Source organism: Oxyura jamaicensis, chromosome 22, assembly GCF_011077185.1.
Source record: "Oxyura jamaicensis isolate SHBP4307 breed ruddy duck chromosome 22, BPBGC_Ojam_1.0, whole genome shotgun sequence".
In the NCBI taxonomy this organism is placed as follows: domain Eukaryota; kingdom Metazoa; phylum Chordata; class Aves; order Anseriformes; family Anatidae; genus Oxyura; species Oxyura jamaicensis.
In genome coordinates this window covers 195,634-210,557 of record NC_048914.1, presented here as the reverse complement: position 1 = coordinate 210,557, position 14,924 = coordinate 195,634, and the positions used below count along the sequence as shown (strand labels likewise).

General features: G+C 42.1%; 1 protein-coding gene across 1 annotated transcript in view; it reads left to right on the top strand.

Annotated features, from left to right (window-relative positions):
* Positions 1-14,924, top strand: part of SLC4A5 (solute carrier family 4 member 5) — an 88,335-nt gene that overhangs the window by 8,822 nt on the left and 64,589 nt on the right. The window contains exons 3-4 of the mRNA XM_035345004.1: positions 11,401-11,475; positions 14,102-14,197. Of these exons, the coding sequence (XP_035200895.1) occupies positions 11,401-11,475; positions 14,102-14,197 (171 nt within the window). The remainder of the gene's footprint in view (positions 1-11,400; positions 11,476-14,101; positions 14,198-14,924) is intronic.

Below are 14,924 nucleotides of genomic sequence, written 5' to 3'. Positions count from 1 at the left end.
AAACCTCCCCTGGCACAACTTTAGCCCATTCCCCCTCATCCTGTCACCAGGCATGTGGGAAAATAGACCAACCGCCACCTCGCTACAGTCTCCTTTAAGGTACCTGTAGAGTGCGATGAGGTCAACCCTGAGCCTCCTCCAGTCTGAACAGTCCCAGCTCCCTCAGCTGCTCCTCGTAAGACTTGTTCTCCAGACCCCTCATCAGCTTCGTAGCCCTCCTCTGGACTCGCTTGAGCACCTCCATGTCCTTCTTGTAGTGAGGGGCCCAAAACTGAACACAGTACTCGAGGTGTGGCCTCACCAGAGCTGAATACAGGGGGACGATCACTTCCCTGGCCCTGCTGGCCACACTGTTTATTATGCAAGCCAGGATGCTGTTGGCCTTCTTGGCCACCTGAGCACACTGCTGGCTCATATTCAGCCGACTATCAACCAATACTCCCATGTCCTTCTCTGCCAGACAGCTTTCCAGCCACTCATCTCCCATCCTGTAACACTGGTTGGGGTTGTTGGGCCCCAGGTGCAGGACCCGGCACTTGGCCTTGTTGAACTTCATACAGTTGGCTTGCATTTTGAACTAACACAGATGAGAGCCCAGATCAGAAAGACAATATTATCTTTGCTCCTGCATTACTGGATGAAATTATTATTGCTTTCCAATACATCTTGTTCCATGCCACCTGTGATAGCATGTTGTTTGCATTGCATTTAAGAAGGTGACTAGGATCAAAACTGTGCTCTGCTGAGGTGTGATACCACCTGGTCCATTCAAGAGCTCAGAATAAGCTATCTCCTGACTGTGAGTTTTTGGAGAAGTCTCTAAATGAGAGGTCAGAGAAGTCCTGTCCAGGTGACGCTTGTGGTATTTAAATAACCCTGATAGCTCGATAAACAAGCAAGCAAACAAACAAACAATTTCTCTATCAACTGACTTTTTTCTTTCTGTGTTCTGAGTTATCCCAGTGGGCATTTGCCTGGACTGAAATATATCTCTAGTATATAACCACCTTTTTGCTGTCCATAAAAGCAACTTGAAGAGCTCCATGTTTCTTCACGACATAAGCCCAGATGATATTTTTCTGCCAAAACTGAAGTTATGTCACCTGTAGAGAACTATACCTCTTTTTCCTCTGTCTACCTTTAAAGCTATACAGTATTGTATTCATTCTATCTAGGATTATTTCCAAAGAAGGATAATCACATCAATTTTTTCATAATATTTTCCTTTCCGTGCTAATACTTAGGATTCATCACTAATATTCTTTTTATTTGGCTGGCTTTGGAAGTGGAAAATTGACACATCAGAGGGTAAGAAATCTCATCCTCATGGCAACCCAGGGCAACAGAAACCCAAGCTGATTAACTGCATTTCACAGGTTGTCAGTCAAATCAATTCTGTGATGGGCATAGCTGAGAAAAATAAATAATCCTGCTTATTTGGATTTTTTTTTTTTCTCCCTGTAGATATAACCAGCTTCACGCCTGCCATGTGGAATAAATAAAACAATACATGTGCAAGTCATCAAGCACAAAAACCTTTGTGTCCCTTTTTGATAGGTTACAAGAAAGGGGATGCTGGTCTCGTGTGTCAAAATACATTGTGTTTTTATTTTTCCAAGGTACTCTGGGCTTCTTGGTCACTTATATTTGGCTGCAGATTGCCACACATTCATTACCTATTTTCTAGCAGCAGACAGGGGAAGTGGTATTTCTAATAATGGATCCAGCTTAATTCACAGTCTTTGAGCTGAAACACTGTTTCCCCAATGGATATATTCATTTTGACAGGCATCAGTACAAAGAAGAGAACATGACAGCAGTCTTTCTGAGATGAAGTGCACTTTATCCCAGTAGCCCAAAACAGGTCAGTGCCCTACAAAAATCCATCAACTAACACTTGACATTAATAACCAATTTTATAAAGTATTTTAAGTGTAGGTGTGGGTGTGTACATACTTGTTAAATCCTCATTCATCCTAGTCATATACTGCTATTAAAAGGATTATCGTTTTTCTCAGCCTCATGGACAAAACTGTACCAATGTTTCTCTTGGGCAAAACAGTTATGAAAGCCACCAAACTCGTAACTCTGATTCTTGATGTATTATTCTAATATCCCCCCTGCAAGATTACTACAGCTGAAATTAGATTTTGGTATTCATCTATTCTTATCTTATTCTCTCAAGACATTACCCGTAATTGCCATAAATATGCACACACCTCTTACCCATGTGTAAGCCACATTATCACTTCTTTAATTACTTCTCTAATATCCAGAGCACAGACTATTCAATAAAGCCTCCGCCTGCTTGCAGTTCTCAGCTCAAGTATATTAGAAAAATTACAGGCAAGACCTAGGGATTTTAGCTGCTGATAGAAGTAATTGGTGTTACAAAGACCTGTACTTAATAGGTGGGCTAGGAGCTTCTGCTTGGGAATCAAGTTTTAAGTTGCTGTTTGCACACCATTAAAATTGACAAGGCTTGAATAACTGTAAATTGTCTGATGAAGACAGCTTGCCTCTGTTTTCAGGAAGTTCAGGGTGATTTAACAAATGGATTGTAAAATAAGTATTTCTCTTACTCAACTAGATGGCCAGGGAGGGGGGGGGGAGGAGGGGGGAGCTGGATTAATTTGGTTTAAGATCTGGAAACACTATGGAACAGGCTGCTCCATGCAGTTTTTGCACTTGAATACATTCAAATTGTCTCTTCTTCATAGTGTTTCTAGACGTCTTGACAAAAACGTGTATCATACTCAGCAACTCTTGCCGGGGTGCTTGGTTCCCACGTATTCATCTCATGTATGTTTTGCCTTCCAAAAAGTTACTGAACCCCTGAATTTGCAGGGGCAGTTTCTGCAGAGTTGCATTGGTTTTATGTAAAACAGGAAAGAGATAAGGGTCCAGGTTGGACAAGAAAACCAGCTTTGCCTTTTATGTGTGTGTCTGTTTGGTGAGCTTCTTGGGTTCCTCCTGGTCTGTGAAAATGAGAGATAGACCACTGCACCAACTCTTTTGGCCTTTTGGAAGTTATATATATGCATATACATATATATGCATATATATGTGTATATATATATATATATATATGTATTTGGCTGTACTGCTGTTTCCAGAAGACAGTAATGCCAAGATGTGAAAAGCAAACTCTTGCAACCACCAGCAGCTTTGCCATTCGTTTTATTTGCAATTCTTATATTTTTTTCTCTCAAGGTCAACCCGTGACATGACTTCCCAAGCAGAGCTTGAAGTGTGCCTTTTCTACAGCTTCTGATTGCACATGTAATGCTAGAAAATGTCATATTTGGCAGGTTTGGAGAGGGGAGCAAATACAGCTGTGGGGAAACGGGTGGCAATCACAGAGCTATTGTATGAATGGAGAAGTGTCCTTCTCCCAGCAAGACAAATTTCACCTTGAGGACAGTGATTTGAAGCTTTGGGGCCCTTGCCATTTCTGAATGAAAGCAATCAGAAGAACACGTGTGGAGGAGCACTTTGAGGTCTGAACTGGTCCAAGCAGCTGGTTTTGTTCCCAATTGCATGGATAAAGGGACAAAAATTACACAGAAAACCTATGTTACAGCAGAGCTGTGCAGAACATCCCTCTGCCCCATCACTAGCCCTAATTATTACCCAAGAGCAACAACTTAAAATCAGTTTTAAGCCAGAGGATTTAAAAAATATGAGTAAGTAGCACCTTTCACTTAGTTTTCTTCCATGCCTGGAAACATTGTGTGAAACTATTTAAAGAACTAGTGTTTCCAGGGGCATTGCTTGCACTTAACCCACTCAGATACTTGATTTGACTCCTCCCTGTTCAGTGTCATCAGCAAACTTGCTGATGGTGCACTCCATTCCCTCATTCAAGTTGATGACTATATCAAATAGTACTGGTCCCAGTACTGACCTTTGAGGGACTCCACTAGATACAGGCCTCCAACTCGACTCCATCCCATTGACCACAACCCTCTGGCTTCTTTCCTTCAGGCAGTTCACAGTCCACCTCACTACCTGATCGTCCAGACCATACTACCTCAGTTTAGCTGTGAGGATGCTGCGGGAGACAGTGTCAAATGCTTTACTGAAATCAAGATAGACACATCCACTGCTTTACCATCATCTATCCATCCGTTTATGTCTTCATAAAAGGCTATCAGGTTGGTTAAGCATGATTTCCCCCTGGTGAAGCCATGTTGCCTGCTCTAATGACCCTTATTCTTGATATGACTAGAGACAGAGCCAAGGACAAGTTGTTCCATCACCTTACCAGGGATGGAGGTAAGGTTGACCGGTCTATAGTTACCTGGGTCCTCCTTCTTGCCCTTTTTGAAGACTGGAGTGACATTTGCTTTCCTCTAGTCCTCAGGCACCTCTCCTGATGCCCACGACATACCAAAGATGATGGAGAGTGGCCTAGCAATGACTTCAACCAGGTCCCTCAGCATCTGCAGGTGTATCCCATCAGGACCCATGGATTTATGTCCAAATTGCTTAATTGATCCTTAATCCGGGCCTCATCAACAGAGGCAAACCCCTCCTTTATCCTGACTTCCTCTGGGGCCACAGGGATACAGGGACAGCCTCCAGCATCATAGACAGAGACAAAGAAAGCATTCAGTAACTCTGCCTTCTCTTTATTTTCTGTCACCAGGGCACCCACCTCATTCATCAGTGGGCCTACATTGCCTCTAGTGTTAGTTTTATCTGCAATGTATTTGAAGAAGCCCTTTCTGTTGTTCTTGACCCTGCTTGCAAGGTTTAATTCTGAGGAGGCCTTAGCTTTCCTAGTTGCCTCCCTATATCCACTGACAACAGCCTTATATTCCTCCAAAGTGGCCAGCCCATCCTTCCATGATCTGTAGACACTCCTCTTCCACTTGAGTTTTCCCAGCAGTTCCCTGTTTAACCATGCAGGTCTCCTGGCTCTCCTTCTTGGCTTCCTACCTGTTGGGATGCTCTGGTCTTGAGCTTGGAAGAAGCAGTCCTTGAATGCTAACCAACTATCTTGGGCTCCTTTACCTTCAAGTACCCTGTCCCATAGGATTTCCCCTAACAATTGCTTGAAAAGGCCAAAGTTGGCCCTACTGGGCCCAACAGGGTTGCGATTCTACTCAGTATTCTGTTCCTGCCACATGAGATCCTGAACCCCACCATCTCATGGTCACTGCAACCAATGCTGCCTTCAACCTTCACAGCTTCAACCAGTCCCTCCTTGTTAGTGAGGACAAGATCCAGGACACTTCACTTTGGAGAAGTGATTTCAGGTTTTGATTTCAAAAGATGCAGGTTTTGGAGGTCAGGTGTACATTCTCCAAACCACATGTGTTATAATTCAGGACATTATAACTAATAGACCAATGTGGTCACTGGGGTGGCAGTTGTCGGTGGGCCTGCAGTGCCCATATTACACACTGAGTGAAGAGGAAAACTTGATAAATAAAGTCTCCTGGTTACAGCATTGCATGAGAAATGCAACCACATTACTGCATCTGAACTCATCCAGGGTTGTGTGGATGAGTTATTACCTTGCTGGTGCAAGGGAGGTCACCAGGCATTTTTCAATTCACTTTTCTCTGCTTTCAAGGTAGATGAATGTTAATTGGAGGATGGTTTGTGCAAAGCATCACTGTAAACCCCCAGTTGCTCTTTGCAGCCTGATGGTCTCTCTTTGCTTGCTTGGGTCTGAGGCTTGCTGCCCTGTGGGGCTCAGCTCCTTGCATCAGCAGCAAAGAGTTTCATCTGGATGTCAATATCAGCATGTTCCAGCAGTACTGGTTTAAATCTCCCAAAAGCAAATTTCTGGTAATTAGCACACAAATAGGATCCTCTCAAGAACGCAATGTAAGAAACTCTTTCCCACAGAGGTTTGCTTAGGGATAAGCATATATTTCTTTTTCTTGTTAAGCCTGCTGATTATAGAGTTCTCTGATTAGAAGCTCTCTAAACAAAACCATCACTTTCTTGTGTTTTCTGCTTTTCTACACAGAGGGGTCAGTAAATGAGCAAACCTGACATTTGTGCAGCAGCAAGTGTTCAGAATTGCTAGGGGAGCTGAGCACTGCATTAGCTCTGGAGCAAATGCTTGGAGTGAATGGAGCAGAGCCTGGATCTGCTGTGACAGGGCTTTGGGCCAGGCAGGTAGCGATGCTCCTCACAGGTAGCCTTTTGCAGTCTGTGTTTGCCTAAGGAGCTCCTCTATGAACTGAACTAAGCATCTGTAGCCCTCTCATGCGTGGGACAGATCTACAATTGCTCAAACATCAAAATCCCAGAAAAATACAGTCAGAAAAGTCTCTATGCATCTAATTTGTTCTCCTTTGTATCTATTTTTTTTTTCACATATAGTAATTAATTTGACTGAGACAAAATAGGAGCCCCAGAGCAGTGAGAGGAGCTTTCTGCAAGCAGTAGTAGCTGATTTCCTCCATTAAGGGTTAGTCACCTCTTGGCTGGGGCTTTTTAATCACTGCAACTTGCTTTAAATGGGCATTCATTTGGCTCAGGTTTGGCTCCAGGAGAGAAGAGAGAGCTGGAGCCCTGTAGGTGTTTGTCACATTATTTATTTGCACTTTCACGTTGAATTTCTTGCTGTGACCCCCCATTCACTGTCTTTCTAGGAGCAGGTTGGGAAGGTTTTCCAAGCAACAAAACACATACTTTACTCTTCCCAAGCTGAATATGTTAAGTATCACCAGCAAACTCCCAGCTGTTGCACTCCTTTATGTGGTGCTTGATTTTTTTTTTTTTTTTAATTGCAGAAATAAATTAGTAATTACAATAATAACAGCGATCCTTGCAGTGAATTAGTGGGGCTTCACACCTTCTGGAAAGCCCAGTAAATACTGATTTTGTAAAGTCCTTCCAAAAATCCTTCAAGTGTGGATTATTTATGGACATGGACAACCAGGTATTTGTGGTTCTGGTTTCTCACAGGTGGAAGGAACTGCAGGGTCATTGCTCTGGGATGTTATCCACCTGCACTGCAGAACACCTCCTTTATCCAGAACGTGTTAAAAACCTCTTTCACCAGATGACAAAATCAATGTGGACCTTTCAGTGGAAGTATTGTTTGGAGTTGGCATGACCAGATGCCAACAAGCATCTTCAGAGTAACTATCCTTTTCAGTATGATATTTTTATTTATTATTTTTAATAATAGTTATAGCCTATGCTGTATTTTCACTGCCAAAAGAGAACTGTCAGTGGTGCCCTAGCATCCTTCAAAGTTGATGTTACCCATTGTGTGATGAGGAGATGCTGGTGAGCATTGGATGAAGCTCAGGAGTTTTCTTTTTGCAAAGTCTGAGATGATATTAATAGCATCCAAGTGGTTTGATCTGTAATAGGAGTTTGCAGTGCATTGCCTGATGCTTTCTAGAGGATTGAGCTGATTGTGCTATAGAAATATTTTTTTCTGATTGGGGGGGAAAGCAACAGGTACATACATCTTTGGAAAGAGGTGAAATTTGATTGCTCAGCCCTCAAACTCTGAAATAAGTTAGATTTGCAGAGGGCCATCACTCATGGAACTGCATGGGCAGGGCTGTAGGAAGCAGTATCCACCTCTATTCATAAGAAAACTCATTTTCTGTTTGTTTGTTTGTTTTTTTTTTTTGGGGGGGGGGAGAGGCTGAGTGTGTTGTAGCTCAACCTGGTGCACTGCAACATCTGTCTTGGTCTCAAGATAGGACCAGAGAATAGCAGGGCTATAGCTAAGGAAGCATTAAGAGCAATCTTATAGCAGCTGTTCTTTCCCTCTGTGGCTGCAGGCTCCTTGCATGGACTGACTCCTGAATAAATCCCTGAATAGCTTATTCATCATTCAACCTAGTGCATCCAACCTTCCCATGGTACCTACCCACACCCTAATTCATGGTGATTCTTTCAGCCTCACGTGAACATGTTTAAACTGGAAAATTTGAGGCAGCTGCATACTGCTCATGGTCTGGAAATGAAACACAAGGTTTGCACTCCTGTATCAGCTAAACCCCATGTCTAGAATTGTTTGCTATGTGCCAACTAGGTATTTCAGGTGTTTTTTTAAGCTTCTGGGAGAATAAACTTTGCAGTAAGACATTCTATCTGGTATACAGAGGTAACATTCGAGAGGATGGGAAGGGACTGCACCAGACAGCCTATATGTTGCTTATGCAAAATAATGCTAATGAATAAGGTTGTTCCCCAAACTGGAAGGAGACCTGTCTTTAAGCTAGGGTTAATTCAGGTCAGAATTCATAGGTGGCTAAGGGTGTGAGGAGCACCTTTGCTCTGGGATGGTCAGGGTGAGTATGCAGAGCACGGTCCCTGGGATCTCTCCTCCCACTCTCGATTTGGCTTCCAGAGAGATTAATGATGAACAAAATGGAGCTGGAGACTGTTAGAGGAGGAAAGGAGCAGCTCAGAGCTCTGCTGATCACAGGAAAAGGGGTGATGAACCTTTTTGTATTTGACGAAATTAAGCAGTATTATTTTTTTGTGAGATTTTTAGATTGATGAGCTGTTTAAATGGAATTGGCTGTGGCAAGTGTTAATTTGTTAAGAACTGAGAATTTTTTGCCCATGCCAGCCATCTTGAGCAAGATGAATCAGCAGCTGAGGGTTTTATTGGCTATTTTCTCTGCATGAAAGCTGTGTTTTGCTTCAAACTGGGCGAGATCCTCAGGCACCTTCCCCATCCCTTCACTGCAGTATTTCCCACATTTCAGCAACATCAGCAGCAAAGCCTGGCTGGAGGGTCATATTAGAATCATAGAATCACTTAGGTTGGAAAAGACCTTTAAGATCATCAAGTCCAACCATTAATATAGTTGCCACTTGCTTGCCCTGTGCAATTGCTTCAGTGCACGGGGAATATTTTTGCAAGAATGGGGGGAAAAACAGCTTCTTTGGAAATTTTTTTAATAAAAAAAAAAAATGTTTTTTTTTTTTTTTTTCTTTAGCTTGTTGCAAACCTGCAGCAGCTCAAGGCAGGATTAAATGCTGTTTGATGTGGATTTTTGTTCTTTAATTTATGCTGCTGGAGTCTTTTTAAGGAAAAAAAAATGCTAATTTATCCATGTGCAGTCTGACAGACATCAAGGACTGCAATGTACTTGTTAAGGAGATAATCACAGATGTTGCCAGCAGTTTTGGCCTTACATGTGTTCCAGTTAACAGCGGTTGCTCTAGTCCTTGGAAAAGCAAAGCACCACGTTCTGCTATGTCTATGCAGCCAGTGGGGGTTCACATGCTCCATTCAGCCATTATTTGGGATAAGAACAGACAGTGATCATTCAGGCTGTGCTTTTGCAAGGCTTACACTGGAGATTGGGGCTGTAGTCACTATGCTTGTAAATCCTCCTTAAATTAGGGGAAATTGTGTCCTTTCTGGAGGCAAGGTTACATATTACATTGTCCAGGGAGAGCTAGGCATCACCTGTGTGACTTCCCAGGTTTGCAGTTTACCTCTTGTAAGGAATTGCAGTCAGCCTCAGCCAGCTTATCCCTTTCCATGTCTGTCTTCCCAAGTAATGCTAGCACTTTTGATCCACTTAAAAAGACTTTGAGCAATGCTCTTTCTTCAGGTTTTCTCTTGGAAACTGTGATTTTTTTCTGGTGTGAACCTTATCTGATGAGGTATTTGACAGCAGTCATTCTTCCAATAGCCAGGTACAGCCAGCATCCCATGGACATATACAAAATATGCCCACATTGGTTTCTAAACCAAATGAGACTCCTGGATATTAAATATTAGCCTTGATTTCAATATGCATGGAGCAGGCTGAATTGTATTACATAAATCTTTCTTTTTATATCTTGACTTGACCAACTGTACAGCAGAAACACAGACCAATAGGAAATGGAGTGCGGAACAAAGAAATCAGTATGCAATGTCCAAAACACTGAAAGAGGTTGGTTAGCAGCCCCAAAATCAAAAAGTTTTCTCTTTTCTCACAGTGGAAGTATTGATAAGAGTTTGCACCTTTTTTTTTTTTCTTTTTTTTTTCTTTTTTTTTTCTGGTAAATGGGGTACACAGTGCTCATCTTTTTAGAGTTTAACAGGAGTTGAAAATACTGAAAAAGCAGAAAAATGTTTCCAAAAGGTGATTTCCTCTCTGTCTCACTTCTTGCCACCTTGCTGTAGCATTGCATGATCTATACATGCCCTGTTTGGTAAAACTATCAGCCACATCACCTTGGGCTTCTTACCGAAACATCCTCTTATTAAATCAGTATTGATGTGTGCACTTCTTGCATATCGTCTCTGACTACAAGAGAATGGGTACTTGGTCAATTATATTCCTTAATTATGAGATTCCCTTCCCAGTTAAATCTGGTCAAGATAAAATGATTTAGATGGTGATGAAAGTGGTGCTGCTTCTGCAGTGGGATTACACTAGTTGGCTCTTAGCAAGTGAACGTGGTGCAAAACTCAGCCAGGGACAACTAATTAAAACCCCTGCGTTTCTGGATTTGGCACATTAAGTGGCGTGCTGCTGCAGTGTTGCTTTGGTTTTTGCCAAACTTTGGAAATTATTTCTGGGTGTGCTTTGTAAACAGGCTCTGCTGATAAGCCAGTGGTCAAAGTGAATGTCATGGTAATAAATTACGTCCCCCCACTTTATTTTTTTTAACTTGCTTTTAGATTTTTAGCTAGTTACCATGGTAACTTTCCAACTCCCTTTTTCTGGTGAGCATCCAAAGTCACAGATGGACGTTCTGTGTCTAGATGTCTCCCATCTAGCCTTGGGGAGACATATGTGAGACAAGCAAAGCTTTGCTGTCTGTCCTCTGCAAAGTTGGATGCAACCCCATATGAGACATCTCAAATAGGGACTGAAGTTTTACGAGACTGATGGGTGTAGGCTGCAGGAATACCAGACCTCCTAGTTTAAGTTGTTTGCTTCATCAGGAAATTGATTTCCAGCCTGAATTTGTTGCCACAATGAGTTCTGGCAGAGATATGAATTACTGCCTGTACTCTGGAGATGGTTGACCCTACATTGATGTCTGGCTTGGAAACATCAGTGTTGAGATAACCACTGGCATTCCATCACAAAAGGCGTTGACTTTTCTGTGGACACCTACATCCACTCAGAGATAACAATTGCCTCCACTGCATCTGTTTTACCCATGTCCCCATGCAGAATTTGGCCATCCAGATTGCATTTGGTTTCATTTTTTTTAATTCATACTTGCTTCCTGCCACTCATTCTACATGGGAGCAAACTTAGGACACAGATCTACAGAATAGATTTGCAGCTCTCTAAGCTCTCTAGAGCGATTGTAATGAAATGGTCTGATTTCTAAGTGTTTCTAAGCACCTCGTGGTTTCCAGGTCTCCCTCTTCAAAGTTGGCTGGTAGCCAGCACAACCTTGCTTGGAGCAGGGCTAAGCCTCTTTTTTTTTTTTTTTTTTCAGTTCTTCTGGGTTCTTCTAGTGATCTTCCTCATGGAGCTGCTGCTGATATGCATTGAAATCATCTTTGAAAACCAGGTGAGTGCAATCAGGAGGCTGGAGAGCTGCACATTTGCTTAGCATGGCAGCATACTGCAGCCCTGCATGTCATCAGGGGAAATTTCCTTCTCACCTCAAGTATATGTCCATGTATGTCCTGAAACTGGAAGACTCATTTTTCTTGCTCTTCTTGGGCTGTGCCTTGCACTGTGGAGCTGCAGTGGACCTACATCACCACCCAGAGCTCCTGCCACAGTGGCAGCTCCCATTCAGCCAAAAATTATTTTTCTTTTTTTTTTTTTTATTATTTTTTTTTCAAGAGGACTCATTAAGTTCCTCACCTCACTTTTGTTAACTGCTGGTTTGTATTTGCAAGGACAGGACTGAGTTATAGATGAACCTAGTAACATTGGTGAACACTTGCAATGCATGTCCTTTCTGTCTGCCCACATTCTGCTGAAGAAACCCTGCCATTTTCAATTTTATTTTACCATTGTAATTGATCAAATGATTAAATATCAAATCTCAGTTTCTGCTGGCTCAAAGAATGTGCAGACCAGGAGAGCAACATCTGAAATATGTACTTAGGGACTATAAAAATCAATTCTCTTTTGCACAAACAGCTTGATGCTTTCAAACCTGTAAAGGTTGGTGGGCTACAGGTAGTTCGAGGTTTTAGGTACTTGGTGAGCCCCAAAGTGGAAGAGAGGCAAAGGAGGAGGACATTGCCTTTTGGACGCTGCATCAAATTTTGTCCAGCAGATTTTGAGAGCTCTCCAAAACTCTCCAAAAAAGGGAAAATGAAGGGTATTGGGTCACTAGCAGGGAGACATGATTCTCTAAGGAAAATCAGCACTTGAGTCTTTCCCATGTATAGAAAATCAATATGTTCTGGCACACATTGGATTTATTTTCATGAAAATTGGCATGGAATCTCTGCTTTGCTCTCACTATCTGCCTTTGTCCACCAGTACAGGTGTTTAGCACCATCCTGTGCTTCAGACATGTTGCATGGAATCCATAGAGAGAGGGGATCACAGCTTTGTGATTAAGCTCAAGGATACAGTAAAACCACTGGTGTGTAAATTGTCCCTTAATTTAAATTTAACAGGTAATATCAAAACCCAATTAAAAATCAAACAATGAAGGAGAGAGAAAAGAAAGATACGAGTAATGAATCCATTTGACCTCAAATTGTTAGGAGGCACAAATCTGCATTTGCAACAATGTTTGTTTATTAAACTTGTTAGAAAGATTTAATTGGATTTAGTATTAAATAAGATGGGGGGGCAATTGGAAATTAATTTTATGGCCTTGTAGCCATTTAATATTGAAATATACCCTGTTGATATGCTTTTTTTTTTTTTTTTTGAGTTTATTGAAGATAACTGGTTTGGTGTCCTTGAAGCAAAGTGAGTGGAGATGTCTCATAACATAACTTTATGATTTAATCCTGCAACATTTAGCTCCAAACTTGAAGTCAAGATTTAATTTGAGACACTGCCCTCTAGACTGATATCTTCTTGGAGGGTGACAAGATTGCAGGGTGAGCATACCTCGGGGAAAAAAGCAGGGAACAGTAAAGCTCAGGGATTGTCTGTTGTGATGGTTGTAGCAGTGGGAAAAACAGAAATTAACATTTTAATAAATTTCCACATGAGCAATTTCTTAAAGGCTTTTTAAGTTCCCCTTCCCTGATCTCTTGCTGTTGGCAGGCTATGTTTTCTACTCCAATATGCCTTCATTTTTTTCCCCAATATTCTTCTTCCTGTTCCCAGTTTGCCCAACCTCTAATTTGCATGTCAGAGTGAATTATGAAGAAAATGTTTTCTTCCCCCTTCTTTCCCCCTGCTTATATCTCAGAAAAGGTTCCCTTTTTTTTCATTAATATATCTGCCTGGTGCTTTGTCAGGAACCAAATGGCAAACCTGTGCTGTGCTTTGGCTTTGCGTAAGACATTTTGAGGCTCTGCTTCCAGCTCGCTAATAAGCTTTCCATTCATCTGTGAAATACATTTTTCATTCAGTTAGTCTTTAATTTGAAATGCCTGATGTGTCAAAGTGTCCTCAGAGATACAGCACAGAGAGCATCAGGGAGAACCCAGGCCAGTTGTGCTGCTGCCTCTCCAGGCACAATTGAATTGCTGGATGATTTGTTGGGATTAGCAGTGACTGAGGGCTATTATGAGGTCTCTGCTCCTGTGTACAGCTCATCTGAGGGAAATACCACCACACAGCTGGTGGAGTTGGCTATCACGGGACATTTTGCCTATTACAGCCACTCCTAATGCCTGTGAGGGGTTACGGTTATGTCAGTGAATGGGATTTGAGGGCTTTAGGAAGCTCCCAAAGAAGTCACCCTAAAAAATCAATTTAATATGCAGCATATAGGAAAAGTCAGATGAGTAAAGGATCACTTTGCCGGATCAATTGCAGCATGCAGGCAACAGAAATGCTATGAGATGCTGCTAACTGAGAGAGCTCTAAAATGATGAATTTTGCCCCAAGAAACAGGGTTGTGACATCATATGGGTTAGATTCTTATTCTGGTAACAGCTGGTAAAGCTTGCTGTGGAAAGATTTCTCTGCATCTTTTTCATGGCTTGTAATATTTTCACATAGTCTGTTCCATATGTGATCTGTGATTTTGCTTTTTCTGTCCCCAGATGAATGCAGTATTCCACTCCAACATCCAAGAGGGCATTCGACACTATTACGATGACCTCGACTTCAAGAATATCTTGGATTTTGTACAAGAAAAGGTTTGATTTTGCATAGGGGACAGCACTGGGGAGGTCTGCCTGTGAAGTTTTTCAAACATATTATACTGCTGTGAATGGGAAACATAATGAGTGATTAACTTTGTGCATCATTGAAGCAGAAGCATTAATTTTCACTGTGTATTTAGATTTTATTTCATAAAATCATTTAATAACCCAAATTGGAAGGGACCAATCATCAAGTCATAGAATCGTAGAGAGGTTTGGGTTGGAAAGAACCTTAAAGATCATTTAATTCCAACCCTGACATACATCACTAGACCAAGTTGCCCAAGGCTCCATCCGGCCTGGCCTTGAACACTTCCAAGGGTGGGGCATCCATAGCTTCTCTGGGCAACCTGTTCCAGTGCCTCACCACCCACACAAGAAAGAGTTTTTCTTCCTTGTATTTAATATATACATGTTTTAGTTTAAAACCATTATTCCTTGTCCTATCAGTACATGCCCTAGCCCCCTTTACATACTGGAATGCTGCTCAAAGGTCTTCCTCTTCTACAGGTTGAACAATCCCAACTCTCTGAGCCTGTCTTCACAGGCTCTGAACATCTGTTGTGGCTCTCCTCTGGACACACTCCAACAGGTCTTTCTGATGTCTTTCTGATCCTGGGGGCCCCAGAGCTGAACACAGTACTCTAGGTCGTGTCTCACTCTAGGTGGAGTCCAAGTCCTGGCTCCACACAGGAGCACACAAAATTCAACCATATTTGTA